The sequence below is a fragment of the Chlamydotis macqueenii genome, chromosome 5 (assembly GCF_036417535.1).
Source record: "Chlamydotis macqueenii isolate bChlMac1 chromosome 5, bChlMac1.mat, whole genome shotgun sequence".
In the NCBI taxonomy this organism is placed as follows: Eukaryota; Metazoa; Chordata; class Aves; order Otidiformes; family Otididae; genus Chlamydotis; species Chlamydotis macqueenii.
The window spans coordinates 4064338-4091077 of record NC_141560.1 but is presented as its reverse complement, the minus strand read 5'-3'; the positions used below and the strand labels follow the sequence as shown (position 1 = coordinate 4091077).

At 51.6% G+C, this 26740-nt stretch overlaps 1 protein-coding gene across 4 annotated transcripts in view; it reads right to left on the bottom strand.

The window, feature by feature from the left end:
* SAMD4A (sterile alpha motif domain containing 4A) overlaps positions 1-26740 on the bottom strand; it is a 102343-nt gene that overhangs the window by 6151 nt on the left and 69452 nt on the right. For 3 of the 4 annotated variants that reach the window (XM_086748566.1, XM_086748568.1, XM_086748567.1), the window contains 8 exons: positions 15635-15898; positions 10849-10958; positions 10528-10614; positions 7548-7842; positions 6073-6158; positions 3827-3945; positions 1587-1788; positions 1152-1278 (listed from right to left, as the gene is read on the bottom strand). In XM_086748566.1, coding sequence (XP_086604692.1) covers positions 1152-1278; positions 1587-1788; positions 3827-3945; positions 6073-6158; positions 7548-7842; positions 10528-10614; positions 10849-10958; positions 15635-15898 — 1290 coding nt within the window. The remainder of the gene's footprint in view (positions 1-1151; positions 1279-1586; positions 1789-3826; positions 3946-6072; positions 6159-7547; positions 7843-10527; positions 10615-10848; positions 10959-15634; positions 15899-26740) is intronic. The other variant, XM_086748570.1, reaches the window with a different exon arrangement.

Here is a 26740-nt window from a genome sequence, read left to right as displayed (position 1 = left end):
CCGTGGCTGGCTCGGCCGCCGCTCGGTCGCCCACAGCCCTGCTGCCACGTCCTTGGCGGGGTGAGCACAAGAAAAAAAGGCGAGGGGATGAAGTTTGGTGAGCTGCACGCCTCAACCTGATCTATACAGCACCGAAATGCCCTCCCCCTTTGCAGCACAAAGCTTTGCAAATGGAGTTTTTGCGACCAGTGGTCGGCATCTCCTGCTTGCCGCCAGCTTGATTGCTCATTTTCCTTGTGACTCAGTACTTTGTGACTTTGGCTCCCTAAACCGCCTGTGCCCTCATTCACTGCCGGCTAACACGCAAAGAGAAACCCGTTTATGCTCACAGAAACGTGCCCCTGTCCCGGTGTTTCGTCAATACCCGAGAACAGACGCTTGTTTTGCTGTACAGGACATTCGCTGCCTAAATTACGCGGTTAAAACACCGCAGGCGTGTGACGCGAGGGGAGCTGCCAAGCTGAAACCATGGATGAGGTTTAGTTTACTGCGGGGTTGCAAATCCCCATCCCATGGTATAAATTGTTACGGTGTGTCGGTAAGGAAAGGCAGGCTTTTTTAACGAAGGGATACAGAGAGAAAAAGGCTCGAAAGGCCGCGTGGGAAGGGTGTCCAGGTTCAGGAGGAAGCCCGCTCATCAGAGGACGCTCCCACACACGGGAGCATTTTTGCGGTGTGCGGGAAGGGAGGGCCAGCACAGCAACACTTCACGTGCATTGTAAAGAGAATTTCCCTCGAGCGCATGAAGGCAGTCCCTCCACACCGGGTTTCCACGTCCACCCGTGAGCAAAAAAAGGTGATGGAAGAGCTACCGCCTTCTCTGTCTGACACGAAGCCCCTCAGAATTAAGCTACGTAAGGCATCATCCCATGGATATACAGGGCCAATATGCTCTATACAGGGCCAATATCCCTCCGGTGACGTCTCCAGTCCAGCCAACCCACTAATCCAACTAGTGTCAGACATTCCCCACCCAGGCTGCGACAGCCGGCGCCGTGAGCGTGGCTGCAAGCGTGCAGGAGCGTGCCGTGCCGGCACGGGTGATGCCCCCGCAGCGAGGCTCACAGGGTGGTTCCTTTCCTGCTGCTTCCCCTTGTCTTGTCAGGCTGTGGGTAAGGAAAAAAAAAAAAAACCAAACGTCTGCTTCCTACCTGGTTGCTGAAACATCAGCATGGTCTGCGGGGAGGTGTGGACCGGCAGCGAGCGCGTCCTTTGCACCGAGCTGTGGCTCCGGCTGGGCATGCTGTTGCTGCCCCCGGGGTTGGCAAACCAGAGGTTCTGCGGGAAGCAAAGGGAAAAAGGGACGCAGGATGTAAAACACAGGCTTGTGTGCCACGTATTTACCACCCCCTCGGGCTCATCTCTCCCCTCTCCATCACTCAGTTTGCCCCGCTCCCACCAGCCCCTCTTCTGCATCCCACCGCACAGAGGAGAGCGCAACCCAAAAGCCTGCAGACTGCCCTCGCTCGCTTGAAAAGGGGGGAAAAAAAAAAAATGGGAATCGGGACAAAGTTAGAGGAGGAAAAGCAAAGGAAGTTTGTAGGGAAGGGATGGAAAAGGTGGAGATGCCGTGAATGCCGACCAACCTGTCTGCCTTGCTTGAGGATGGCGGGGCTGGCGGCGGGGCTGCGCTGTGGGGTGCCCAGGAGCCCACTGGGGCCCAGCAGCCCCAGCCGAGCGGTGGGGAGGTTGCGGGAGGGGATCTGGAACTGGCGGGGGTTTCGCCGGCCCAGTCCTGCCCCCGCAGATCCGGCTGTCGGTAAGGAGTTCGACTGGCCAAAGCCTCGGCTGCAGAGAGAGAAAGCGTCGAGGGTGAGGAATCGGCTCCTGCGACGGGATGGTGCCGCAGGCGTGGGAGCGAGTGGCTGGTTTGGCGCGCTCAGACCAACAGCCAAACGTCCCAAGGGTGTTTGATTTCTTGGATTTTGACTTAAACTCTTAATGTCTTTGAGCTTTGAGCAAAAGAGATCGGTCAGGTGTGGATTCTCCAGTGTCTGATAAAGGTTCAGCTCGTGCTGCTGGGTTTTTTTTTTACGGGGAATAGTTGAAGGGTTGGACCTTCTACCCTTCCAGGGGGTTCATTTTTGTGAACACAGTCCTCACACTTCTCAAGTTCTGTAAAACTTGGTTAAAATGACCTAACAAGTCCAAGATTTCCTAGGGAGGGGCTGAGCAAAAGGCACGCTCGTGCCATCTCTGCACCTCAAACCTTCACCCATCTCCCTGTGGTGAGAGCAAAACCACCTGGACCTGAGACACCGATCTCGGGACACAAAATCATCTTTCCTCCTTGGGGAGGGTCCCACGCACTGGCATCCCTCCCCAAGTGGGTTTTTCCACTGAGACCAGAGGAATGACACACAAATAATCAGATAAGCCTCAGGAAGACATGCAGCGTGCGTCTCCTCGCCGTCCAGCGCTGGCTTGGTGTCTCCACACAATCAGCTGGGCAGCAGGACTGCGAGGCCGTCACGGGGTTTAAGCACAGCCAAGGACAGGAGCACTCTACAAAGCCGCAGCTGCGGTTCCTCTTAGGCTCCCCGCTCCCCTCTGCCCTTCTCCAGCACTTTATCACCCACGCAGACGTTTCAGCTCACCTTCCTCCCAGCCCTCATCTCTCCCGCTTGTGTGGGTGGCTGCACACGTGCTTCAGACGACATTAACACACCAGGATCCCAAAACTGGGTAAATTTACTACGCAGAAGTACAATAGGGTTTCTTTAAACCTTATCCAAAAAAACTCTTGCCATTAAATCCCCATGAGAAAAGCAGGGCTGGCCACATGCTCCTTCCTCGCCCACAGCTTCCCAGGAGCAGAAGAAATGCAAAATGCAAACCATCCAAAAGCACGGCGAGGAAATAGCAGTGTCCTGGGCGGCCCCTGGAAAGGGACTGGGACCATTTCAAGCCAGCAGCTCTGCCCTGTGCTTGGGGACAGCCCGTATGCGCAGCCAAACTGCTGCACCAGTGACGGCCCAGAGCAAACTGGTCCACCAAAAACCTCTGCTCTTGTCTGTCTGCTTCTGATCCTGGCACAAGCGTTGAAACGGATTGGTTTTTTCCATTCCAGAATATTTTGCTTCATGGCACTGAGGAACACTCCTGTTCTGTGCTTGTCCCTTCTGAACTCACATCCCAGCTGTCCCAGTGCTCCCAGTTCACGCTAACCCCCTTTTATTTTTTGAGAAAAAAAAAGAACTTGCACAAGACTGGCAAGAAAACACTTAGCAGAACGAAACAAATGGCTGGCGCTGTTGTTAAAACTGGTCTAAAAATATCTGTTCTTGCCAGAACCCAAACGCTTTCTAGGATCACCCCAAATCCAGCATCACCTCGGACGTGAGCAAAGACGGTGTCTGAAACAACCCCACCCAGGTTTTCTGACCACAGCCCTCCGGCTCTGCACCCTCTGCAGGCTTCAAGTCTTTTTTTTTTTTTTTTTTTGCCAGTTGACAGCTTTTTGGTGAAACTCCAGCACTGATGTCATTAGCAAAAGGCCGCAGCAGGGGCAGAGCCGGCCGCCCAGTGCCGGGGATACGCCGCACAGCTGGGAAGTGCCGGGTTCGGAGCCAAGGAGACGCAGTGGGAACCAGTGAGGTAGGTGCCGACCACACACGTAAGCGAACTTACTGCTGCTTTCCCTTCCCAGCCCAGCGCCTGGGGCTTTATTGCTGAAGCTTTTCCAACAATTATCCTGCCCAAAACACAGCCCTGAACCTGGCACGGTCCATCCCTCCCTGTTGGGAGGCACTGGTCCCACTCGAGATGCTCTTGCTGGCCCCTCCAGCCGCTGAATCCATCCCTCCCCTCCCGAAATCCTGCGTACCTCCTCTGCTGCCGATAGCCCGACAGCTCCAGGAGGGATTTCCGAGGGAAAGATCGAAAGAGTTTCTGCACCTGCTGTTTCCATGACAGCAGCCGCTTCTTCTGGATCTCTGTAAACGCCTGCACCCAAAAGAGAGAGAGAGAAAAATAGGAAACATGAATATTTTTCTGGACAAAGCAAGGAACGATGCGTACGTGGGGGTGTGTGTGAAGAAAAGCAGCCGGTGTAGGCGGTGGCATGAGCCCCATCGGCAAGTCCAGAGGGAAACCCCGGTGTCTCTCAAGGATTTACTCATCTCAGGTGGAGAAAATGCTCTACTAGCATCCTCTGCACCCCAGAGCGATGGACCCCCGAGGCTGCCAACCCCCCTGGGCAGAGCAGGGCTTCCCCAAAACCTCCCCACTACCCCTCCAAGCCCCCAGACCCATGCTAGCCACCCCGCTGGATGGTGACACTTGTCACCTGGATGTGGCTCTAGAACACTGTCAGGGTGGGAAAAGCTGGGATTTGGAAAGCAGAGCTGCTCTATGGCATCCCGCACCCTATCCTCTTTCTCAGGGCTGGGCAGAGCTCGGCTCCCTTCCTGGTGCCAACAGCCCCTGCGAAAGGTCACCCGGGGTGAGCCCTGTCACTCACCCGGGCTCCTTGCAAAGGTCACCCACGCAGGGGACAGACCTCCTCCTGAAATGCCCCAGATCTCAAGGCAGGTGGTCTGGTTACGGGGACGTCCACGTGCCCACCACCGCTGACTTTAGAGACTCAACGTCCCCGTGCCGCTGGTGGAGAGGAGCGGAGGTCTCCAGAGGACAATCTGGAGGCTAATTAGTGCCTGACTTGATTGCTCTGAACAACCCTTCAGAGGAGACGCTCTCTCCTGGCGCTGATTACAACGGAGCAGAGGGTGGTCCTGGGACACTGGCTGGCACCGGTGGGGTGATGCTGCGTCACCATGTCCATCCCTGGTGCTCCTGGAAAACGAGCCCCTCTGCAGCTCCCTGTCTTCCCGGCTTTGCTCTTCAAAGTAGATGGCATCTACTCGCGTCATCCTTGCTCCTCTCTTCACACCTCTGCTCCCGCAGCAATGCCCTGCTTGGCCGTCCAGAAAGTCTAGGCACTATTTCCAGGCTCCGATGCTCTCCACGAGGACAGCAAGAGGGAGCAGACATGCTTTCCCCTCCAGCCCCTCCAGCTATTTTCCACTGCCCATGTCTGTGTAAAGCACTGAGAAGATCATACCCAGGGCTCTAAACTCATTTTGTAGCAAACTCGAACAGCAGGTGCCACCACCCTGTGTTGCACGGGGCCAAACGTTGGCTGACACCGCAGGCGCTGACACCAAAATGAATTGAAATCCCCTCTGTGATCGACAGAGGTGTCCAGGAGTACAGTTCAAAAAATACGTGGCAAAATATGTTAAAAAAATAATGGCAAAACTCATGTTTTGCCCAGTATCCAACTGGTTCATCCCAATTCACGATCCCTCGTGCTCGGCCCTGCAGAGATCCTGGATCAAACCTTTGCAGAAGTGCAGCTCGGGCTGCGGCTTCAGCTGCAAGGCAGCTTTCTCCTCTTCCACCCAGCGCGCAGCACATTTTGGGGTTTGCAGCCACCAGCCCTCACCAGAGGAGATTCTTCTGTTCTTTAACAGTGTATTTTTTTTTTTAATAAACAAATAACTGAGAAACATTTAAAGCCTGCAGCTCCTATGAGAGGCTGTGCAATCTCCCCCCAACCCCTGCCATATGGGTAGGTGATGAGCAGCAGCTTGTTCTTCCAGGTGCAGCTGGCACGGGTACAAAACGCTACAGGACACCGGGGCTGCCGGCCATCCCTCCCCGTCACCGGGCAGGAGTGTGCCATCACCTGGCAAAGGCGGATCCGGCAGGAGCAGAAACAGCTTTTGCCCCCGTTGCAAAATCCCAAAACCACGTGCTGCAAAACAGGAGGCGGCAACCGCCAAGGGATCGCTGGATTTTTTCTTTCATCCAGCTGCAGATCAGACCGTCACGAGCCAGATGAATTTCCCAGCTCCGGGTCTTGGCAATTTAGCAAGCGTGGCGGGGGAGCAACATTTCCATGCACCACGTTGGAGCTACCGCCCGCTCCAGCCCTGTTCTGACAGAATTACTATTAATACCCCCCAAAAATATTTGTGTTAGAAACCAAAAGGTTTACATAAACAGACACTTTGGAAACAGTTTCTAAGTGATGAGAACAACAGCTTTAGATGATCAGTCACGACTCACCTCGTGGATTAGACATTTGTCTATGAGCTGTAAATAGGAACTTATATTCTCTTCATCAGGTCGGGAAACTAAAAGTTGTGTGCATACTGGAAAAGAAAAGAAGAAAAACGGGCATGGGGACACTGAGCCGGGGTCCAGGGTGGGCCAACAAACACCTTGGATGACCTGTTTCCCTTGTCCCATGGGTGAGTCTTCTCATCAGCGATAAACACCCTTCCCCAAATCCTGTCCTATATTTAGGGCCAGATTTTGTCCTCCGCTACGATGGTGTAAATCCAGAGTAACACCGCTGGAGTCATCAAAATTAGACGTGAGCAAATCAGGGGCACGGGATTATTCCCTTTTTCTAGGCAAGAACCAGAGCTCAGAGAGCTCCTGCTCCAAAATCTGCCCTCGCTGCAAATGGATCCTCATCTTTCCTGATGGATTTTAACCTCTTTTGGAATTAATGCCATAAGAGCAAGTGGAAATGAGTTCCCAGAGAAGTGAGTCTCTCCCGTCGCAACCCCCAGGCAGGGATGCCTTGAGGTCCAGGAGGACAGCTTGCCCAGGCACGGCTTGTGCCAGACATACAGCTCTGTGTGTGATGAAGGCGTTTGTCACGGGCTGAATTCATCAGCAGGTTTAAAACGGGGCCAGGAACCCACCTTTGTCTGTGCACGCGATCAATTAGCTGGTGAGAAATTTTTGCAGCAAGTTTTTACATAGAAAACCTCATCTGTCTTTTGTCAAAAAGCTCTGAAATAAGGACAGGGCTGGGCAACCCAACAAGTTTTTCTGTTCCTGGTCTGTGAGCTCATGGATGAGACTCCCCTCCCCTCCTCCCCAGGGAGACGTCCCTTCATGCAGCCAGCACCGATGCCTCGGGTGCCAGGACACATCCAAGCGCACACAAATTTGCTGGAGGAGCCCTGTGTACGGCACAGGAGGTCGGTCCCTACCTCACATCGCTCCTGTGTGCCCCCCAGTGTGTTAATCCTAATGCAAACCCCTGCACCTCGCACCAGCCGTGGATCACCTGAGTAATTTGGATGTCCTGCATCTAAATTTGGGCTTTAAAAAGGGGCTTGGGCCCAGCTGATTTGCACTCAGGACAGCTCACACTAAGCCCATGCACCAGTGCTACCCTCACACAAGCACAGCAAGTCCAAGGGGTGCTGCTGAAAACCCCTCTGGACCAGTGCGATGCTCTGAATAGGAAGGGAGAGGATGCTAGCACTCCTTGACCTGGGGCAGCCAGCCCATCGCATCACCGCCCCTCCCAAAAATCACTGCCCACCTCCCAACCCACACTCTTACCTCTTACCACAGCATAATGGGGCCTCAAAAAAATCACCAGGCCTAGGACTGCGGCTTGCAGGGGCGCAGGGAAAGGCTGCTGCCAGCGCCGCCACCACACGCACCCTGCGCCAGAGCAGCTCTCCCTAGCGAGGACACCGATAACGAGCGACAGAAAGAAGAAAAAAATCCCTCACCTTTCCCCATCACTCTGGTGAACTGTCCGGGCAGGTCACCTTCGGGCAACGGGGCCCCCCCCGACTCGCCCTCGCAGCCGGGTAAATGGTGCTGCTGCATCCCCCCGGCGGCAGAGTCCTTGCAGTCAGAGCCTTGGCTGTCTGAGCCGATCAGGGAGGAAGGGTGATGCGAGTCTGCGTCCCGGCTGTGCTCCTCCGTGCTTGAGTTTTGGGAAGAGTAGGCTTTGATGGGGGTGAGGATCATTTGGTGTAGTTCCTGCAGCGGGACACGCAAGTTGCCACCTTCCAGGATGTCCTGTGGATTCAAGCGGAGAGAAGAGGGTTTGTCACTGCAGGGACAACAGGATGTCAGCTACAAATCAGATCCCTACCGTTATCTCCTAGAAAATCCCCAGCAACGCTGAGGGCCTCGCTCCTCCTCCAGGCCCCTGCTGCAGCCCATATTCCACAGCCATGTTTAATTTACTTTACTTTCGCTAAGACCAGGGGAGTGTGGAGCCACTGCAGGGACTGCACCTGATTACCAGTTGGACACATTCAGACCTGAATCCTCAGAGATAAACGTGCCCTGTGAACCACTGGGACCCAAAACCAGCAACAATCCAGCTTCAGCATTTCCAAATTTCCACCAGGAAGATGCAAATCCCATGAGAGCAACTGAGCCTGTGAGATTTCAATGCCCAGACCACGAGTATCCTGCTCCTTCCCCAGCAATCCCACAATCACGACATTTCAGCCCTATTTAATGTCAATTATTATTTTTTTTAACATGGGCTTGTCTCCAGTTTCCAGCACTGCCTTCAGTTCTGGCTCTCCATTAACTGCTCTGCCCTAAAGAGCCTACAATCGCATCCTTATGCCCTGTGACCACCATTATAAATCCAGGACCACACTGGGATGCAGGAGCCCATCCCGCAGCGGCAAAGTGGGGACATCTCTATCCACACTGGGATGCGCCGGGTGAGTGGATGCAGATGGAAAAGGGATGGTTTCAAGTGGAGCAGAGTATGTTGTGGTCAGACACAGGAGGTGAGACCCTGAGGCTGCACGCAAACTCAGACCCCTACACCAAAAATATTCAGCTTGGAGATCCTGGAGGAGGTCCACCGGGGAGGGAGAGGATTTGGGTACACCACCAGCCTTGCTCTGGATCAAGAACTCCCTTTCTACAATCAGATCTTTCTCCCATTGATGGGAAATAATTCCACTTTGGTTTTAAGCCCGGACCAGAACCGCTCGTTGCAGGCTCCTGCACAGTCTGGCTCAGGGAATGCCGCTTGGAAAGAGACAACTTTTAAGGTAAGTCCTGCTGCACCTAGGGAAGAGACACAAGTGAAGCACTGAAATGGTTGTTCACCCTAATTCCTGCTGCACGCCCAGCTCGCTCTTGGATGTCTCAACTCCACTTCTCTCGAAGATCTGGCGTCAGTCTGCTGGGCATTGTTAGGGGAAAAAACCCTGCTCTGCTAACCGGCAGAGAGGGGTGGAGCAGCTCTTTCCAAGAAAGCAGCAATCTTTAGCAGTGAGACACTGCCCAAAAAAATCAAGTTCCACACATGCTCTTGTTTAGCAAAAAAAAAAAAAAAAAAAAAAAAAAAAAAAAAAAATTGGATGGGAAGCCTGGAAAACCAGAACACCTCCTCCCAAGTAAAGCAGCTCACAGGCAGCTCTGAGCCCCAGCAAAGCGGGACACGGTCACAGCCCCCCAGCCCAAACCCACCCCACTAGCGCTCAAAAGCGGCCCCTGGCACCTCTCTCCCCTCTTTTACAGCGTGCGTGGCTGGTTTTGTCGGCTGAACCGGGCTCACCCTCCCGCACCGCGCCAAGTCAATCAATACCATATTTCAAAACCCAGGCGGAGAAGCGGGGGAAGAGGCTGTGCAATCGCCTGGAAAACACATCGCCGAAGCAAGCGCAATCCAGCGAGCTGTCTCGCAGATTTAATAGGTATTATTAATATACAGAGGTAAATATGGCTTTATTAGCTCCTGCCGTACTCCACGTACAAGCCCATGTTATAAATAAATAGCGAAGCAGTGAGCTAACGAAAACACCAATAAATAGCAATACACCACAGAAGTATTTAAAAGCCCCTAGTGGGAGGTTCTGCGAGTTGCTGTTTGAAGAAGGTGCAATTAAATATAATATAATATTGCGATAATAAATAGCGAGGGGTTGGCTGAGCTGCTCCCAGCCAGTCTGTGGTGCTGATGCTTCTACGAGAGTCATTTCTGCAGAGTTTTAAGCTTTTGTTGAAGAGAGAAAGAAGTTTCTGTTTGCTCTCCTCGGAAATTCAAGATGTTGCTCAGGCACGGACATGGGTCTCTGGCTTTTTATTCAGAGACAGGTTGCTCACATGATGCTCCAGAAAAGCACAATGACCTTAAAGACACTTGGAAATCCCATCTCTTTTGAGGATGGAGAGGTACGGGCAGGGCTCAGGGGTCTTCGTGCTGACTGCTGTGCACGGAGGGGTCTCCTGAGAGGGACAGCGGCATCGAGATGAGATGGGTGTGGTTGAGGGATAACCAGGGGTTAAAGGCTCTGCCCAGCTGGTTGTCCAGCGGCAGAGAGGACCACAGCAGCCGGTGCAGCTAGAGCTGGGCCTGCACCACGGCTCAGCAGATGGGCAACCACCTTCCCATCAGTGGTGCTGGAATGGTGCCCTCCATCACCCGAAACTCAGGTGTTTCTGAGCATCCTGCAGCTGGCCAGAGCTTGTACCATTGCTGCAGGGTACATCCATCCCCACTGCGTGAGTGCCAGAGACGGATTTGGACGCAGTCTGTAAAATACAGCCCCAAATAAAACCTGCATCTGGTACAAAGTGTTTGAGACGTCATTCAGATGCGGACAAGCCAACAACAGATTCCTCTGCAAAAGATCCCAACAACACGTGTAACCAAAGAGAGCTTCACCCCAGAATTAATTTCTGGCTTCTTGAAAAAGAGGAAATACAAAAGTGGTTGTGATTACTTACCCTTTCTAAAGATTTGAGCAGGTTTTGTCTTTCTTTTAGCTTTTGGATACTGATGACTATTTTGTGTCTTGCACCTTTGGTAACGTTCTGCAAAAACAGCATAAAACCTGGCGTTAACATTTCCACAGGACAGCCCAAATCCTTCCTCCCCTGAATGAAAAGGGCTGCTATAAATTAATCCAATTTCTGAGTGCAGGGATTAGCAAAGGGCACAGAAAAGACAGTGAAGACATTAAAAAGAGGCGTTGGAGGCATCTCATCTACTGACCGCACAAGCATCGAGACCGCGGCTCACCGCTTTACGACTGATGTGGGACATACCTGTGCCTCGAGCTGGCATTCGGTGAGGGCCATCATCTCCTCGTACGTCATCTGCGAGAAGAGGGCGGCGTACTTGTGCAGCCGGAGGCTCTTCAGCCAGGCTGGGACATCTGCAGGTCAAAGGCAAGGAAATGAGAGCTCCTGTTTAGTTCATGATACCACTTCATGACGTGCAATAGCACCAACAGCAAGACAAGGAGCTGATTACGTGCCATCCACCATCCCACCGGTGCTTCAGACACCTTACTGAGCTTCACAGACCTTTGGAGGACACAGTGCTACAAACAGTAGGAGGAACCAGCCCCTAGATGAGGGCATGTCCTCAGAGGTTGGGTTTCTGGGACTAAGCCACCAGGAATTAGCTCACGGGGAGCCAGCATCCTGTCACTGCAATGGCAAGCTCCTTGCTGCCCGTTTCCTGGGAATGTGGGAACCGCTGAAGTTGACAGTGTGGTCAAACTTAGGACAAGCAAACGGCTGTTTTGCAGATTTATGGCGTGACAGAAGACGGTATGTGCTAAAATTTAAATGGCCACTTGAAGAGAAATAAGGAGGTATTGGTTTTTTTTGAGCATGGAAAAATGACATGCCATCGAAGATGGTTCCACAACCCGTTTCAGAAGAATGACTTGGGAACCTCAAAATGCATCAACTGAAATAACTTAGAATCACGGAATGGTTTGGGTTGGAAGGGACCTTCAAAGGCCACCCAGTCCAACCCCCTGCAAGGAGCAAGGGCATCTCCAACCAGATCAGGTTGCTCAGAGCCCCGGCCAACCTGGCCTGGAATGTTTCCAGGGATGGGGCATCCACCGCCTCTCTGGGCAACCTGGGCCAGGGTTCCACCACCCTTAGTGTAAAAAATTTTTTTCACTTCTTCCTTCCTACTTGTTATCTGCAGTGCAACACCTCTGTGCTTGGCTGCACGGGTACCCAAAAATACTTTTACCCTCCTGACATCATTGTAATTTCACAGGGAGGGACTTGGGAGGGCGACCCTTCCTCTATAACATGCAAAACCCCACCACACCCCACAATGGTGTGTCCGCCACAGAAAAGGCAACGGGATACGACCCTCCCCAACTCCAGCCTTGCTCAGCAGCTACTCAGGGCTTTGCAGGTTTGAGGGGCCCATGGTGACACCCCACAAGGGAGGGGGGGGCCCTGCACATATCTGTGCTGCCGCACAACACCGTACACGTGATAACGCTTTTGCTCTGCATCCTCAAGGCTTCAAATGCTGCACCAAATTGGGACCAGCTTTATTTATTGGAACCGGCACCTACAACCCAGCAATAGCTCTGCCTTAGCCTACCGAGCTCAGGCGCTCTGCTCCCAGCAACACCCTTGTCTTTGTCCCCTTTCCACCAGCCAGACACCTGGGAGCGCCATCTCAACCCACACTGGGTGCAGTAACAGTAAAAAAAAAAGTGTTTCAACCCCAAACAGCACCAAACCCCACACCTTTGGAGAGGGATTTCTACCCACTATGTGCTGGGGCTGCTGTGGGCCACCTCCAATAACCTCCACTAACATAGCCAACCTCAAAGGTTTTCTAGGATGATCCTGACTGCAAGGCATGAGGCCAGACTTGCTTCGGAACAGGATGAGATGACAGTCCCACTGCTGGGACATCCCACAGTACGGGCGGTCTCTATCCAGAAAGCCCCACGCTGCTGAGTGCCAGATGCAAGTCAAGGAGCATCACAAACCTCTTCCCAAACCAACATCTTGTCGCTGGAGGGGACAGGGCAAGATGGACCATTGGTTCGGTCACCTAAGGCAATTCTTACATCTGCCAGACTTCTCCTGCTGCCCACTGCCTGGGCTGACCCCAAATCCCACTCGCGTCCAAGAGGAGGATGCCTTAGGCTCCCCCTCACTAACAAAACCAGAACAATGGTCTTTGGAAAGTCAAACTTCCTAATGCTCCCCACGGAACAGTGAGCCGCCCACCCGCAGAGCTATTTTTTAATCACCGATCACCGGGAGCTAATTGCAAAGTCATGGCACGGCTGTCAGAAACGCTGGGTCTGATGCGAGCTGCAAAGTGAGGACTTCCACACTGCTCACGCACATTGTCCCCTACAGGCATCAAACGCCGGAGTTTGGCCAACACATGGAAATCTGGGTGCTGGCGTGGAAATTAGGAAGGAAAACAAGTCCCCCTGCCAACATATACACAGGACATCTTCTGAAGCACCCTTACAGCACACCATGCTCAGCCATGGAGTACTCACAGCAGAAACCCTCAGCTCAACCCAAACCCTCCTCCCGGCACGCCCTGAGCCCTGCCCCAGGGTGGGATGGACAGACAGATGGACGGGCTCCTCAGGGAACAAAGTGATCTCCTGGAGAAACCAGGAAAAAGCCAAAGTGCGCATTTCCTTCAGCACAAAGACAGATGGAAAGGAGAGAAACAGGTGACATTAGGGGAGACGAGCTGCTAAGCCACGTCGGATGGAGGTCTGTTGTGGGTCTGGTTTCCCCACCCACCACCCTCCTGTGAAGGGTGTTAAAGAAGTAGCAAGCTGATCAGAGGCATGGGTGACACCAAGCCCCAAGAGCCTGCAGGCGCTCGGGGAGACGCGGCTGCAATTCAGAGAAGGGACTTGGCAAACTGAGCAACTGGGCTGGATGAAATAAGATGCAACCCAATAAAAATGCACAAAGTTGTGCGTTTCTGTAGGAACAAGAAACGGCACAAATTGAGGGCAGGGAACGGGCAGTACTTTTCTTTTTGCAGGAAAGCTGTGGGGATACAATAGGTCATACGCAGCCCATGGTGGCGTGTTACTCGAGGACGATGAGCTATACAGCCGCAGGAATCTGTCTGTACTGTAAGTCTCTGCCCCTAAGTCCAGTTTTGGGCAACACACCTTCAATAAAACACAGACTTTCTGGACAAAACCCCATGGAGAGAAGCAAGAACAACCCCAAGTTTAGAAAACATCATCTGGGAAGAAACTAGATTGGTTCATTCTGAAGAAAATACAGCAAAGGAGAGAGGACATGACAGTCGTAGACACCGGTGGCTTCAGACATCTGTTTTGCATGTCCCCGGACAGCGGGACGAAAGCAAACTGGCTGACTTAGCAGCGAGGGGAACCAGGTTTAGATGTTTGCGAACCTCCCCCCAGAGAAGGAGGATGCCCGGGAAGGGATGGCCCAAGGAAGGACAGCCATCTCCACAGGGCGGCTGCATGCAGCAGCAAGGGGCTGTCTTAATACGTAAAGTTTATTAAAGTGATTACTGCCTGTGGCAGCAGCACCTTTGGGTTTTGCTGAGTCGGTCATTCAGATCAACTGCACTGCACTGGGAAGTTTCTACCCACGCAGGCCCCGGAGCCGCAGCTGGGTATCACAGGGAGCCAAGCTACCTGCGGTCTCCTCCCCAGCTCCATCAGCAGAAACCCAGAGAAACGTAATGTTAAATAAACGCCTTTGCACCACCAGCTCCTGAAAAGGGTCTTGTTGATCTGACAGACTGCAGGATCCAGCGCCAGGCATGGAAAGCCTTGGGAACCCTTCACGCTGATCACAGCTTGGTCTTCAACGTGCTCACGGTGACCTCTCAGAGCCAGCCTGCCCACTGGTCCACCATAAGGTCACGCAGGCAGCGACAGCCTCAGGTAGGCACAGAGCCTGCAGCACCGCCGCAGATGAAACGCTCCCTGGCTGCGCTACCCGATTAGGCGTTCGTTAGTGAGCGGAGCCCGGCTCTGGGAGGCCACCAAGCTCAGAAAATTCTCCTGTCACAGCTACAGCCCATGGCCCCAACCCCAGAGCAACGTCCAGCCATGGAGAGGGCCGAGCCCCGAGCATCTATCTCACAGGGGAACCGCGAGGGATTTTTTCATGCAATTATTTCACGCACATCAAAGTCATACAGCGCCAAGTCAAACGCAGTTCCACATTACGGAGATTTATATGTATCCAGATTTGTCTAGAATTAGAATAAGATCACACCTTGCGACTATTTTAAAAAACTGAGTATTTTCATATTCTGATACACTATCGGTCTTTACACAATAGAGTTGTTTCGCATTAATAAAAACTGCTGTTGTTTAAATCGGCCTCTGATAGCTGCGGGTTCATTTTGAGCCCTTCTGTCTGTTCAGGGGAATATACAGCCCAGTTTTTATCTATTTGTTCTTCTACAGCCTGAAATTCGCTCTCCATCTTTGACTGCAGCAACAGCATTTCGTTTCTGCCTTGTTTACTAACAGGATCACGTATTTTTATTGCTAAAAGTCTCTGTGAAACGCAGGCATAATGGGAAAAACAACTGAAATACACAGGGCAAATTCACTCCAAACAAGTATCCTAAGCCAAAACTTCACAAAATACTTGGTGGGTACCAAACACCGCAATGCTAAATCACAAGTGGCTTGCTAAACTTAGGCTAAGCTATTTTTCACCACAACAGAAAAAGAAAAAGAAAGAGAAAAGAACAGCACTCACAGCCAAAAGCCTCAGGCTATGGAAAAAATCCAGCTTTTTGGAAAGCTGGCTGCTTGCAGGATTTTAGGACAAAATCAGCCCACGAGCACCCAACTACAAGACGTCAGATCAGGACCAGCTGCTGCTTAAAAGAAAATCTAACTCATTCCCATAAACCTGAATTCCTAAGCTGGGAAGAAATGCTAAAGGGCCCCGTTTGGTTACGAGGATTCTCGCCCAAAACCACCAACCGAGCCCCACGCTGCCGGGAAAACGGCTTTTCCCCTCCTGCCTCTGGGTGCGGGGTGGAGGGGGGGGGGAAGGCGTCTGGTTTTTCACTCACCTTTCATCCCACTCCCTTCCTCCTGGAATGTGTTACGAGCGGAAGGCTGATCTTCTAAATGTTCACTCCCACCACTTCCCGAAGAGGCTACACTGCTTTGTGGAGACAGGGGGGCATGATCGGAAGGGATGCACTGGGGTCCTCTAGCTCGTAAGTCCTCATGAGACATCCATCCATGTCCTAGGGGTTGGTTTGGCACATTCATGGGTGGGGTAAGGGACACAGAGCGTTTCAAAGGGCTGTGGTGTGTCTGGCCTGAGAGAACTGGAAAAAAAAAAAATAAAAAAAATATATATATCAAAGAGGTTATTCTCCCCCTCACGGCCCGGGATGCAGCAGAGTTCCCCAGAAAAAAATTCAATGAAATCATAAAATGCGTAGTGGTTGGCCACGAGGCCTTGCTGACGGCTTTGCGGCTACCCAAACCCTACCCTGAGCTCTGCCTCCCGGGAAGCAAAGGGGACGGGAATACCTGGAAGGAGACGGGGTTACAGGAGCTACGTCAGGTTGCTTAAGGGAAGGTGTTGCGTGGATTGCATCTCTAGGAAAAGAAAAATCTAACAGCTCTGAAGGTTTTCCCTACGCAGAGTCACGTACCGACAGCAAACGGGGCCACGCTGGGTGCTTGGCTGCTGCTTGCCAGCCCTGGAGCCTGGGCAGTCGTCTCCTCCCAGGAAAGGCACTGCTGCTACTGCGGATGGAACGGGAATTTTCAAGCGACTACGCTGAGGTCATGAAACTTGCCTTCGCTAAAATCATCCGGACCTGTATCTTTCTGGGAAACGGATAAAAATGCCCAGGATGGGAACGTCCTCACACAGACCCCAGGGAAGCTTCTCTGTCTCTCCCTTTGGGTTAGGGCTTGGCTTCCACCCTAAAGCACGAGCGTTTACACATCAGCCTAACATCATCGCGGAGGTACTCATCTCCAGAAGTGTCTAAGCCTTGCTGAGCCCTACCGAGAGCTCACACACGGCTCAGCTATGGTCAGGATTTGGAGCATCCCAGCTCAGCCACCCATCAGGGGCACTTCCAAACACACGCCTTTCAACCCTCCACAAACGCAAACACCCAAAGCAATGGTAAAAACACACCCAGGACAAAGAGGTGAGGCTGAGCGCCCACAAAAACTTATCTTTGGAAAGCTCTGGATTTATTTTTACATGTGCTTGTACTTCCTGGCTGAAGTTTTAATACTAGCAAGTTCAATTTGGTTTTACCAAGTAACTTCAACATCACTAGGAAAAGAGCGAGGCAGCAGCTCCTGCGATGTGGAGTTATCCCTCGAGAAAGACTTTACAGTGCATGGGTATCTGCTTGCCTTTGTCTTATGTAGGCAAAAGTATTAAAAAATCCCAAACCATAGATTTTCTGGCACTTTTTGGTAGAAGTATTGCAACTTGAATAGATTTTTAAATTCAATTTTGACTGATTGGTCTTCACTTTTCACTGTTCTTCCATACTGCCTCAGCCATTTTTAGTTATCTTTTCCTCGGGTCTGGAGGTGTAATAGATGATATTTAGAGGAAAAGATGGATATGGATGAACTATCTTTCTTTCCTGTAACGAAAAATATATGAAAATATTGGCTTAAACTTCAAATTCCATCATTCACAAAGTCACTGAACTGCTGGTTAAACCACCAATGCAGTGACTGCGTTTTGACGTACGGATTTAGGATATAAAACACTTGTTTAATGTTTTATTGCAGTTACTCTCAATGAAATTATTTGGACTACATGAGGGCTGTTTCCTGATAACTGAGACCAAAAAAAAAAAAAAAAAAAAGTCTCTGGATCTAGCTGTCACTCACCCAAGCCATGTTGCATCACCCACTGGGATAACTGGGACAAGCTCTGGATCCAGCCCTACGGGAAGAGCTTTTCTGGTTTGTATCAAACCCACATCGGTGCTGGTATTTTCAACGTGCCCCCGGGTACAGATGTGGGATTCACATCGCGATGGCTAACAAAACACCTTGCAACAAGATGGTTAAGCAGGACTGCTAACAAGGACTCGTGTCTAGAGATGAGAGCAAATTCTGCAGAAAGACAGCAATTTCTCAAAATTAGCAGCTGTAAGCTTCATCACGGGGCAGATGAAGTGAAAAGCTGATTTTCTGCTTCAGGGAAATCCAAGGGCAGAGGGGTTAAAACGACCTTTCAGCCTGTATGAAAGTGAAGCAAAAACTTTTCAATTTTTTCTTTCAAAAATCAAATTTCTTGGTGCTGTACAAAATCTGGGGGAAATTCATCATTCTCAGTGCTCTTCCTCCTAAAGCACCAGAGCTCCCTAACCCCCTTTTTCCACTGGTAGGGGCTCAGCAAAACCACTCCCAGCTCCTCCACGTGTTATTTCCTAAGACAAACGGGTCTTGGTGGAAAAGCCCCAGCCAGGTATACCATGCTGGAAAAGTTAAGCCAGGTTTAATTCCCAGCTCAAGCCTAAAGGAAAACTCACCATCAAAGCCATCACTGCTGACCAGAAGTGGAATGAAAATGAGGAGGTAGCAGGGTTATAAAAGGAGGGGAGAGAAAAACACCAGAGCTCGTTTGCTTTTATTAAGCACCTGTAAAAAGCAGCTGGTGCCAAATGCAGCTGATGGATGAGGCCAAAAACCTGCAGATTTTTGCAATGGCTAAACTGCTCCTGTTTTTGAAGGAGTTTTTTTTTCTACCAGCACGTAACACCAACACCGTGTTGCCCAGGGAAGCAAGAGGATGGCTTACGGTGAAGAATTCGTTCCCTTCCCATTAAGCAACAACAGAAACACCTTTCAGAAGTCTGGCAGAAAAGGATGTCAATGAGGACCTGGGATTGTTTTCAGAGCACTGGTACGTGTCCTAAAGCTGTGATGCATCCTGATGGGGAAATAGGTGGATTTAAGAATCATAGAATAATAGAATCACAGAACGGTTTGGGTTGGAAGGGACCTTCAAAGGCCACCCAGCTCAACCCCCCTGCAAGGAGCAGGGACATCTCCAACCGGATCAGGTTGCTCAGAGCCCCGGCCAACCTGGCCTGGAATGTTTCCAGGGATGGGGCACCCACCACCTCTCTGGGCAACCTGGGCCAGTGCTCTACAACCCTCATTGTAAAGAATTTCTTCCTAATATCCAATCTGAATCTGCCTCCCTCTATTTTAAAACCATCACCCCTCATCCTGTCACACCAGGCCCTGCTGAAGAGTCTCTCCCCATCTTTCCTGCAGCCCCCTTGAGGTACTGGAAGAAGGTCCTGACCAAGCTATTTCAGCTCTTGGCTTTGCAATTGGGGCTGCAAAAGCAGCAACACAACGGGGCTCTGTAGATGTTACATCACCCTCCCAGGAGAAAAAAATATTTAGCATTAAAAAAAATAAATATGGTAAAAAACTAATAAATGCATCACTGCAGCAGCCAGAGCCCCTCCTGTGCCTGCCGCCCCAGCCATGGTCACACACTCCGGGGGGGAGAAGCCCCTCCAAACTTGTAGGAAAAGGTCTGGTTTAGGAAATATTTGTGCTCTTTGGATGAACAGAGACGCAACGGAACGGGCAAGGAGGACAGGAGCTCATTGCCCCCTTTCAGGAGGCGGAGGGCTGCTCCGTTAGCGCTCCCTCGTACAGGGCGTGAGGCAGCTGGTACCCTGTGGTGTTTAAGCCACCCCACCAAAATCTTGCAAACAAGGTTATTTTTTGCCTTAAATCCAGCCCAGATTCCTTTCCAAGCAGCAATATCCTTGCAAACGGCTGCTCTTCCATCTTAATTCTTAATTTTATGTCCCGCAATTAGAAGCTGGTGTCGGCTGGAGGAGAAATAATGAACTCCGCAGGATGGCCAGGAACAATCAGAAATTATCCAGTGCAACCTATAAAAATTAGTTCCACTTCCTTCCCTGAGATAACACAACGCCGGAGTCCAACAGACCATGTTTTACTAAACCACAAGCATTTTTACTCAACTATGAATCAATTCACACAACGTCACGAGATGCGGTAGGGATAACTCCTCTGCAAAGGATGCTACAAGCGGAGAAAGTCACCAGCTCTCTGAAACCCCCCCAGCTGCTCTTGGTACCAGATATAGATTATTTAACTGCTCTTAGCAGTGGCCTAACTTTAGGCTCCGCTTAAGCCTTTCTGGCTGTAACAGACGGCAGCGAGCAATACAGTTTTTCGCAAACCCTCTTCCCATTTTCCATCAGCGCTCAGGCTTAAAAATGCTGCAAACCCCGGGCTAGCACCTGCCTGGCACGCGCACATCTCTCCCTCTTTTAATTTGCAACCCTTAGAAAGAGGATTAATAAATATGTGATATTTGTTAATAAATATGTGTATTTGTCAATGCTGCTACTCGTGTTCATCTCTTCAGTTTCTTGAAACACAGGATGTAGCTAATGATTTTCACAGTGTCAGCCTGGTGTTGGTCCTTCCCCGCTTTTGAGAATCCTGCGTGGTTTTTGGATGGTCCAAGGTGAATTTGGGGCTGTTGATGGCTAAGCTGGGACTTCCCATCAGGATAAGGCACTTATTCAGTCTCTTGATAAAATAAATGGTCCACATGTGCTTTAATTTCAGCAGAAGAAAACCAAGGGTGAGTTTATAACCTTATGCTCAAGCATCTTTTTTTTTTTTTTTAAACTACAAAAATGTTAAGATTTAATTTTAAAAGGAAATCTAATATATTCTTCTGGGGTAAGATAAGCTCCCAGGAGGTGGCCAGAGGCACGCCTGCCTTTCTGAGTGCCGCAGCGGTGCGCGCCGGACGAACAAAGAGAGGAAACCACTGCTCCAAAGTGCAAGCCACGCTGGCACACGGATCCCCTACAACTCGTAAGCGTGTCCCACTTCTGGTTTTGAAGTGTTTTCCTGCCTGCCACAGGCCCATTTAGGCCGTGCAAGAGCCAGCCGCTCCCCAGGAAGACACCACCCAGGCATCCGATGGGACGGGGGCCAGCACAGATCACGGTCCTCCCCACGACAAGCAGGCTGGTATCGGCTCTTCGCTTCGCCGTCGCGGCTCTGAACAACCGCAGGGGCTGTGCCCAGCCCACGTCAGACCGTGTTTCCTTGCAAGAAAGCTCCTCATGGCCTCCAGACCTGGATCAGCTGCAAGCCGGCGGTCACTGCTAAATACAACACCGTTGAGATGAGCTTGGGTGTTTCGCATCTTAGGGAAAAATGTGATAAAGAACCTGGAGCCAACGGTGCTGAGATGTATGAGGTGTCGCTAAAGTGCTCTCAGGCTTCAAACAAAGCTTGGCTTAATATTTCCAGGGGAAAAAAAAAAAATTAAGAGGATGGAGAAGGAGTGAAGGTGGTAAGGCAACCGTCCTGGCGTGCAGGGCTCCCCGTCGCAGGAGGCGGCTGCAGAGCACACTGCCGCAGGGACAGAGCAACAAGGAGCATCCCTGCGGGACCATCACCTCCTCGGGCAAAACCGGCTTCATCACGGACCAAACGCTGGCTGGGCTGGCAGGCACGGCGACGTCCTTAAAGGAGCTCCGAGGCTGCAAGTGCTTTCCCTGTGAAGCCCCGGGTTTCTCCCCACCCCCCGGCCCTCTTCCTTTCTGAAGCGGTGTTGCCTATTTTGGTAGGCAAGGGCTAATTTCAAGAGGGTTTTTGTTCGCTGAAGCCCATGTGGAACAGAGTCAGACGTTTGTGTTGTGGTTTCTCAGGGTTTCGGGCCAATTTTTCAGCCTGAGAAGGAAAAAGCCACCCATTCCTGTAATTATAGCTGAGGAATTGGGCTTTGCAGGCAGACCTTCCTCCAAGCGGCGTGTGACGGCTGACAAGCCTTCCTGCTGCCCCAGCGCGCCCTTCACTAAACCTGGCTTCACGTGCTGCAGAAGTCCTTCAGAAGATGCACATGGGCAGATTACCATTCCAAATAAAGCCCTCCCCATGGCTGGAGAAAGGAAAAAGTGCTGCAAGGGCCATGCTGAACTTTTTGGGAGATAGTTTTTTTTTTTTTTGTTTTAGTCTAAAATTCTAAAATTGGCACTTTGTGGCTGCAAAGCTGGTTACAGTGCATCCTCAGGCAGTGTCTGATCACACACAGTTCCTTTTCTGGTCTGTACGTACCCAGAGCAGCAGCTTGACCCCAATTTGCTATAGGAAGTGAGGATGTTTTAAACTCTGTTCTCTTGTGCAGCCCAGAGGCAACCCCACGGAGCGGGAACACCGAGCAGCTCCTGTGATCCTCCTCGCGAAGCAACCGCCAAGTTCCGCTCAGTCCTCTCCTCCGCCTCCTCCTTGCTACCCCGCTCACGAAGCCTCCTCTCCGGCAGGAAGGCTCCCCCGCGCTGGCAGACCGACGGCTGGCGGCTTTTCCAGCGTTTCCGTGCCGAGGACCCTTGGAAAGAGCCGCCGGTGGGTCACGCTGCCCAGCTGGCACCCAGCCTCCTTCCTGGGCACCTCATTCACCCGCTCCCCACAGGCAGCTCCAGCATGGCCGAAGCAGAACCTGATGAAACATTTTTGGGCTCAGCATCCCCTAACCCTTGGAGCCTTTTCTTTTGTGCCTTTTTTTTTTTTTTGTCCCCCTCCCTGGGTTTTGTGGCTGTGACTTAACTGTGTTCGGAGGGTGCCGGATAACTACGTCCGTGCTCCTGAATCGGGCGCTGATATAAGCATGGGGGGTGAAGCCAAGGGTCCTAAATGCAAGAAGCCACCGGGCAGTTGTGTGTATTAGAAAAAAAAAAAAAAAAAGATGTAAGCAGAGTGCTGCCTCAAGCAGAAAACTTAGGAAAAAGCATGGACGGCAAAAAAGCCTGTCAAGCAAACTTTTTAAAAAAATGACGTTTTGAAACACAGTTTCCTGTTCAAGAAACTGGAGAGAGAAACAATAACCCGTCTGTTGCTGCTCTCTCCAAGCAGCACATGCGAGGCCCCATCCAGGCTCAGCCAGGACAGGGAATGTTTCTGCTGACCACAGAGTTTTGCAAGCCCCCGCACGGCATGAGCACGCGTGGATCCGCTGTCTGGCTCCGGCAGGAATTGCTGTTATGGCTATTTACACATTTGTGGGGCAGCAGGAGCGGGGCTGCATCTAAAAAGGTGTAAACGTGGCTCTCGGTGGCTTCAGCGATCCAACGGGATGTGATTCCGGAAGGAAGCCCCGCTCGTCTCGCCGAGGAGCAGGAGCTCGGGGGCTGCTTCAAGGTCCTGCATGGGGCTTCCCACCAGAGTATCCGGCAAGGTGGGAGCAAGACAGACCAGGCGTGAATCCCGACCGTGATTAACTCACAGACAGAAGGACGCAGGAAACGGCGGCGGTGAGAGGTGGGAATGGGTGCTGGGGACGGAGGATTAGAGGCACGTTGCAAGAAGGTGCTGCCCTAAAGCACGCTGCTCTCTGGGTAAACGCAACGCCCCGATCTCCAGGCCAGTAAATGTGGTTTCTCTCCTACATTTATACACAAACCGCAGAAAAAACAATGTTTGCCCCTGGGGAATCCCAGTCCGTTAATAACGACGCTGCTCTGCTGAACCAAGCCTCAGTAACTATCCCAGAACACACTGATTTTTTGCTATGGGCTCCTGGGGGAAATTCCTCCCCTGCTTGCAGATCAAGCCAGATAAACCACCCTGGGATGCAGAAACTCTCCTTCCTACGGTTCTTTCCCACCCAGAGGAGATGTCCAAGAGCATCTGCTCCACTGAGGCAGCATCCCCACAGCCTCCCCCACCCACTAATAAAATCCCTGGTCTGAGGAGCATCTGCCTGCTGAGACTGCTGACAGCATCAGCTTCTAACACATGTTGTCCTTCAGATGAAGAAACCCCTCTATCAGTTACAATTATTTCTGGAGACCAAGCTGGAAGACGTACACCCTTTACAGAGCAACATCCAACCTGTGGGAAACGGGGAGTAAGAAAAGAAGGGTCTCAAGCCAGTCCACTGGACGGGCTGAGGCCGAAACCTCCGGAATTACCCCAAGAAACTGGGATCCAATAATCCCTGAAGAGTCATTAAAAATCTGTGGAATGAGTGCAGGGAGAGAGTGTGCCTTTAGGAGTAACAAAACACAGGAGGACAACGTGCGTCTCACACGATGTACATCCCACAGTCGTCACCCCACCATCACCAGGGAAACGTCACCCAGAAAGAAACAGGACTTTGCTGCAGCACTGTAGCCTTTTCTATCCTCACCGACTTATTTGGGATTTTCTATTCCCTTGTCTCATTTTACCCACATTCCCTCATTCAAAAAAAGCCATTTAGCCCTCCTTTCTGGTAGGCACCATGGCCCGGATTTCGCAAAACAGATTCCTCTGCAGTTCAGCCTTATCGGCTTCCTCCGGCCTCCAGCCCTCGTGTGCCTCGTCCTGAGCTCCCTCCCTCCGGACTGGTGATGTCTTATTCCTTCTCCTACACCTTCTTCTTCTTCCAAGAGCATAAAACCTTACCAGCTCCAGGAGGGAAAAAAAGCCTGTTGGGTCTCCAAGGGGTAAATGCAGTATCCAGTTCCCCGCACGAGAAGATGCAGAAGATGCTGGGTGGTTTCTGCCCAGCACGGACACCTCCCAGCTCCCCGTATTTCCCCAAACACTGAGCTCTGCAGTGCTCCCCAGCAGTCTCCAGTAGCAGTGGGACAGCTATGGCTGCTATCATAAACCATGCATTAATTCTTTCCCACTATTGCTCCAAATTAACTCAGCTCAGCTTCCCACCTCCTCTACACATGGAGAGCTGACGCATCCTAAAAATCTGCCCTCCTCATCCTCCGAAACATTCCTGATTGCTCAGATATTGCCTTGCATTCCAGTTATGACACAGATCTCTGAGCTGGCTAACACGAGACCAGATTGCTCAGCAAACCAGAGGAGGACGTCTATGGTTACAAGAAAACATCGAATGCGGAGCAACCAGCTTCGAATAAAATTGCGTAACGAATGGGAACAGCAAGCTTGAGGGGAAAATAAAATTAAAAAAAAAAAAAAAATCAGATTCAAGGCTGCCAAAACCGAGCCATTGATTACAGCGCATTTGATCCATTTGCATGCAGAGAGCTTTGCTTTGGAGCTGAGATGGAAACAGAGTCTTAATATAGCTGGGGAGAAAATATCCTTCTTGCACTCTCCTAACTGCACTTTGATAGGAAGCAGCCACAGAGCAGATGGTGCCTATATATAATCACCAGACCTATTATCCCAGCCTCTTTTAGTAATTTGAAGGATGTGATAACCACAAGGAGAGCGGCAAATATTCCCCCATCCCTCCCTCCCTTCCCTCTGCTAAGAAAAATATCAAAAAGGAAAAAAAAAAAAAAAAAGAAGAGGAAGCTGTAATTATGGTAACGATTAAAAGAATTTCCAAATGAAGTAAATAACTATTTTGTGCGCTGCTCCTTTAAACCAGAAGTCAAAAGTTAATTAAATAGCAGCGTGTTACTGAGTCAGGAGAAGACAGCAAGATCCTGTGCAGTCGGGAAGGAGACTGGAGTCGCTTCGCATGAATCCAAACCCCAGCACTCCCTTCCCTCCCCGCTGTCCTCCTGCCATTTCTCCGCAGCTGCTGTTGGACGGCGGGGGGAAGGAGAGCTCATCCCTCTTCATTTCTTTACTTGCCAGAGCCCAGAGCCGCACGGTTTCAAAGGACGAGCCGACGGAACGGCGCTTCCCTCCAGGGTTTCTCGCCCCATGAGGATGCTCAGGAAAACATCAGGAAACTAGCGTTTTACGAGTGTGGTGTTGGAGAGCTGGTGTGCAGGAGCAAAAAGGGGTTTAGAGGGGGTTGCGTGCCTCTGCCAGTGTGGACCCTTCCTCCCCTTCTGCTGGGCACCCTAAAAGGGCCTGCTGGCAACTAGGAGCCAAGGGGCAAGCTGGCGAGAGCAATCCCCAGCTGTCAGCAGCTGGAGGCATTACTCATCAGGCGTTCCACGGCTGTAAGTTAATAGTGGAGGCGCATCCCTGGGTACCCGACTCCCAGCCAGAACCCCTGGCCTCATGCTGATGGTGGCTCCGGCGGTGATGCACACTGCAGACGGGGACCTGCAGGTGCTGACAGGGCGATGGGAAAGGCAACGCTTCCCTCGGGAGAGCAACGAGCTCCCATGGGATGAGTAAGCACAGCTTACTGTTGTCTGTGCCGGTATCCGCCAGGCACCAGGGCTGCTGGTAAAATACACCGGGGTCTAGGAGGGTCCACCCATCAACAAAAGATCCCGGTCAACCAACATGGAGACTGCTGAGGGGTCTGGGAGAATTACTGGGGATGTCTGACTTTGCTCCACAGCTCGGGGAGCATCAATCAGCCACGCTGGCAGCTTCTGCACCGCTTCCAGGTTAGACACGTGATTCATCGGCGACAGGAATCCCACGGACCGTAGGATAACCCACAAAACCATCGCTGCTGCTTATTCGTGCCCCTCCCTGAGACACCTGGACTGCTGTATGGAAACTGGAGGCAGCATCGGAGCTGCAAGCTTCAAGCTCCCCCCACCCAAATTGCAGGTCAAGGATGGTATCCTATCCCCCAGCACCAATGGACAAGCGACGAGCTAACGGCCGTGCAAAACCAGAGCACGCTTACGGCTGGTGATTGCACCAGGATTTCACAAGCTGAGAGGGTGGGAGCATCCCCGGGTGCTGCTGGAATAGAGGGTCCCAAATTAGGTGGCCTCATTCCAGGCAGAAAGCTGTGGAGCCATCGCTCTGCAAGTAGGGTACGTGAATTTGGTAGCGCTGCCCTGTAAAGGAGATGTGTGGGTACACGCAAGGATCAAACCTAGCATACACCAGGTTTGGAGGAAGCAACGGTGCCAGATGATGCATGTGTGACATGTCCTCTTTGGGGACAGACACGTGTCACCCGCTGGCACGCAGTGCTCCCTCTCCTCTTCACCAGCCACGCAGACCAACCACCACCCCCTTGCTTCGGTAACGAGTTTGCTAGGGCTCTGGCAGGCCAGGTTACACGGATTATTTAAACGCCTAGAAGCATTGTTTGGTGTCACAAGGGCTGGTTTACGAGCACCCGCGCAGGTCTGTACCTACCAGCAGCCAAAAGCAACCGGTGACATCCACGTATCCTTAAGCGCCACTCACAGACAGTATCATCTGGTGCAAGCCACCGCTGAGCCCAGCCTCGAGGTCCCCTCTTCTCTTTCCTTTTGGGAACG